Source organism: Nanorana parkeri, unplaced genomic scaffold, assembly GCF_000935625.1.
Source record: "Nanorana parkeri isolate BGI_ZX_2015 unplaced genomic scaffold, ASM93562v1 scaffold199, whole genome shotgun sequence".
Lineage (NCBI taxonomy): Eukaryota > Metazoa > Chordata > Amphibia > Anura > Dicroglossidae > Nanorana > Nanorana parkeri.
Window position 1 is genome coordinate 1,210,060 of NW_017306467.1, and position 4,852 is coordinate 1,214,911.

Consider the following 4,852-nt stretch of genomic DNA (forward strand, 5'->3'; position numbering starts at 1 on the left):
AAGGGTAGATGCTTGTTTGCCCAGTGATGAGCTTTAAAGGGACTCAAAGCAGATCCTCTGTCCTGCTGGCTTCTCTCCAGGCTGCGAGACTGGTCCCCTTTAGCCTCTTCTCCCCTGGGCTGTGGTAGTCTAGACACTGGGGGGACATGCCATAGCTGGAGCGGTGGGGAAGAGAGAGGTGAGTGCGGACTGCTATGGAACCGAGAATCAGGTGAGTAAAACTGTTTTATATCAGCCCCCTTGAGGGGCGGGCTTGCGATGACTGCAATGAGGGGCGGGCTTGCAAGGACGGCAAACGGGCAGTGTGCGCGTGCGCACACCGGCCTGTTCGTCAGTTGTCGAACCAGCAGGCCACCCACTCGCCGAGAATCGTACGATTCCCGGCGGGTTTTCCAGCCTGCTTGTTCGATGGAAGACGTGCGACCGTACAGTAGAAACGGTCGCACGCCTTCCATACACTGTACGATTCTCGTACGATCGCGGGATTTCCCGCGATTCTCGTACGAGAATCGTACAGTGTATGGGCACCTTAAGGTGGGAACAGTCTGCTCATTTTTCTTTTGGAACTTTTTTTGCTATGTTGCATTTTGTTTTTTACTTTTTGATATGACTTTAATTTCATAGGACTGGTTTTGACTCCTGTGTTCCCCTTCTCCCCACAGATGTTAATGTTACTCAGGCTGCCACGTCCTTTCATTATGCAATAATACCAGATGCTGTCTTATATCACCACCCCATCTCTTCTACTTTTACTATGTGTGAGATGTATTACAGCTGCAATTAAACAGTCACAGTACAAGTCTTGTGTGTAAAATTATTATTATATGTGTGTGCAGCAGTCATTTGAGACCAATCAAAATTCTTGATTTGTCAGTAACTGATAAGAGATGAATTTTGATTGGCTGCTCTGGGCTGCATCGCATATTCTGCTTTTTATTAACTCGTCTTAGTTGTGTTTTTAAAGCAAAGCAATGTGTTTTTTTTCCACAGGGAAGAGGAGGTGCCAGTTGATGTGTTACGACAGAGGGAAGTAAAATGGCTGGACATGCTTTCAAACTGGGATAAATGGATGGCAAAACGGCACAAAAAGGTAGATTTGTGTGTTTTATGCTGTACTGTCTTGTATAACCCAAGTTATCTTGGTGCAGCATGCTAGGGAAAAGGTAGCAAACCTCAGCACTCCAGCCGCTGGGGAACTACAAGTCCTATGAAGCATTGCAAGACTCTGACAGCCACAGGCGTGATTCGCAGAGTCATTATGGGAATTGTAGTTTCACCACAGCTGGCGCGCTGAGATTGCCTACCCCTGTGCTAGGGTGTTCGCAGAGCACCTTCAGCCGTTTTGAAACATACTTTTATTTTCAAGTTGTTTAAGCAACATTAATTTCCTATGCGGATCATTAGAATGGGCCACGGTTTGGCTGGAAAGACTAGCAAGTTCACGTACACTGAAAAAGTGTAGAGATCAAGAACAAAGCATCTTGATTAACCTTGAGTTCTAAATTCAAACGGTTAAACAATTTACTAAGCACACACAGTAACACCAGATAAAATTGGGTCAGATGCTTTTGGCTGGGGAAAGGCTGAATATATCCTATTAAACAATATGAATATTCTGTAGTATTACGCACTTAACACTGGTAATACCCATTACCTACTCTCACAGCAAGCATCATCATTTTAAAGTTGTGAGCTTTTCAGCCTCCTTCTTGACATACAGGGTTATGTAGAATACCACTGGTAAAAGCATTTTTCACATGCCATCACATGCACAGCTCTGCTGAGCCAAGACCTATATGGTGTATAGACCACCGTCTGTGGTTTGATCTCCTGCTGTTTCAGTAATTGTTGGGAACTAGATGCTCATATACAAGTTTAATCCTGCCGCTTGTAATTTTAGCTGACTGACGTCTGTAGAAGATCGGAGGCAAAGATAGACACTGGTCTATGTTATACTTAAAGACTGCAGTGCAGTGATGCATCTAGACAAACATTTCTCAGTTCTTTATTATGTCTCTGACCACGCACTTTGAAGGAAATGCGCTATGGTTTTTAGACAGCTAACCAAACTACTTTGTAAATCAGTCGAAGACCTGAAGCCCATTTTCAAACCGCAGATATGAGCAATGCAACATAAAATTACTTTATTACCCAATCTATTTATTGTAGCTGAAGGCCATAGATGAAAGTCAAAGCAGAGCTTTTAAGTTTGGGGAAAAGCGTCTGGTAATGTCACACCTTCAGACGCTGCTATGAAGCCCACAAATGTCACATTTACTGTTAGAATATGTGACGGTAACCTGTAAAGTTACCATACAGACAAGTGAAAATCCTTTTACTCTATTTTTAATGAATTTCATTTGCTGGTTCATATTGTCACTTTAAGTAATAATTAAGTAATAAAAGATAATTACCCTTTATTTTTTACATTACATTCCTACTTTTTAGCACATTTGTGTTTTGTAGTTACTTCATAGCCATGGCATCCACGCAGTGCTGAAGCTGCTCATTCTGCCCACTCCGGACCAGAGCTAGAATTACAAGATCCCGGTCTGCTGATCCAGCACTGGTCAGATTGTGTACAAAGTATTTCCACAGTCCCAGTGATGGGCATGTTCCAGACTTCAGTCAGGGAAAGCTATGAATACAAGAGAGACCACTCTCATTATGATATCCCTTTGCACAAAAACACAGAGGAGACACAAAGAAAGGATAACGGGGGGTGTAGGAGTCTGCCTGCACATGATTATTCACAGTAATTCTTTTTTAATGTACTCATCTGGGTGCAAGTTTTGCTTCACATGCCTAGTGTCATTGTAAAGTAAAAGCAGCCTGTTATATAAACTACTTTATAACGGCATATAATTATAATAATGATTATAATAAAGCCATATGGTTTATTCACTAATTTATTTATCTTCTGTACTTACAAGGTATTTGTACTTACAAGGTTTATTACCTGCAGTGTAAACTAGCTTAGTGGACTGTTAATATTTTCTAGTCTTGCATGTTCGTAAGATAAAAGCCAGACGGGCCGGTGTGCGCCAGCGCATACTGCCCGTTCGGCATTGCGGTCATCGGAAGCCCGACCCTCGGGGGCGCGGCTTGCGCTCATAGCAAGTACGATCTGCCTGTCCAAGATAGGCAGATCGTACGTTTTTTAAAGTACCTTACAACCATCGCAAGACAAAGTCTTGCGATGGTTGTAAGGTGTGTGCCCAGCATTACGGTTTGTACTGATTGTTTGGACATACACTATGTTGCCAAAAGTGTTTGGACACCCCTCCAAATCATTGGATTCAGGTGTTCCAATCACCTCCATGGCCACAGGTGTATAAAATCAATCACCTAGGCATGCAGACGCTTCTACAAACATTTGTGAAAGAATGGGTCGCTCTCAGGAGAACAGTGAAGTCAAGCGTGGTAGCGTGATAGGTTGCCACGTGTGCAATAAGTCCATCCGTGTAATTTCCTTGCTACTAAATATTCCACAGTCACCTGTTAGTGGTATTATAACAAAGTGGAAGCAACTGGGAACAACAGCAACTCAGCCACGAAGTGGGAGGCCATGTAAAATGACAGAGCGGGGTCAGCGCATGCTGAAGCGCACAGTGCGCAGAAGTCATCAACTGTCTGCAGAGTCAATAGCTACAGATCTCCAAACTTGGTGTGGCCTTCAAATGGCACATCAGCAGTGTGTTGAGAGCTTCTTGGAATGGGTTTCCATAGCCGAGCAGCTGCATCCAAGCCTTACATCACCAAGTGCAATGCAAAGCGTCGGATGCAGTGGTGTAAAGCACGCCGCCACTGGACTCTAGAGAAGCTGAGACGTGTTCTCTGGAGTGACGAATCACGCTTCTCTGTCTGGCAGTCCGATGGACGTGTCTGGGTTTGGTGGTTGCCAGGAGAATGTTACTTGCCTGCCTGCAATGTGCCAAGTGTAAAGTTTGGTGGAGGGGGGATTAATGGGGTGGAGGAACTTGACTGGCCTGCACACAACCCGATACAACACCTTTGGGACAAATTTCTTTTTTTCATCATCTGTGTGAATTGGCACATGTTTTGACAGGTTTACTTTATATTGGCTCTTGAGGAAGGCAGAACTGTCTGTGATGCTTCCTTGCATAAGATGATTCAGAGCTCTTCAGTATGTTGTACAACTTCTTTGGAATGCATTGATCATGTTAATCTTAGTACATGGGTTATTACAGCTCTGATTATTGCTCAGGGACATTTATGATCAATTAGGACATTTAACAGTAACCGTTTTTGTTCTGTAGATAAAACTGAGGTGTCACAAGGGAATACCACCATCACTTCGTGGCCGGGCATGGCAGTACCTTTCTGGAAGCAGAGTAAAAATGGACCAAAACCCCCATAAATTTACTGTAAGTACATACTGTGAAGAATGATCATGAATTTTTAAAGCTGATCTCTAGCCAGAAACTCCATTTAATGCAGTTTTATGTATTGAATAAAAAAATAAGAAATGTATTTTTACAAAATGTACCTGGATTTGACTTTTTAAAAGCCTTGTGGAATCCCCAGTGCAGCATATCCCAGGGTTCTTCTGCTTGGCAGTTCGATCAATAATCATCTTCAGCTGGATCAAGTATCAGAGAGCCTATAGTGTCGGAATCCATGAAATTGTCTTAACCTCTTGCCGTCCGCCCGTAGTAAAAAAACGGACGGACGGCACTGCAGCATCTGCGGGTTGCCGTCTCCAGACGGCAATTTTTTTCTGCTCGCGCGCGCCCCCTAGCGGGCACGCACGGGCAGAAAAGACCCGCTAAATGCACACACCCGTTACCGGGTGTTTCACATATAGGCGATCGGCGGGTCCATAGCCCGC

The 4,852-nt window shown here is 43.9% G+C and overlaps 1 protein-coding gene across 1 annotated transcript in view; it reads left to right on the top strand.

The window, feature by feature from the left end:
- Positions 1–4,852, top strand: part of TBC1D10A (TBC1 domain family member 10A) — an 85,291-nt gene that overhangs the window by 46,206 nt on the left and 34,233 nt on the right. The window contains exons 2-3 of the mRNA XM_018555514.1: positions 991–1,090; positions 4,281–4,388. Coding sequence (XP_018411016.1) covers positions 991–1,090; positions 4,281–4,388 — 208 coding nt within the window. The remainder of the gene's footprint in view (positions 1–990; positions 1,091–4,280; positions 4,389–4,852) is intronic.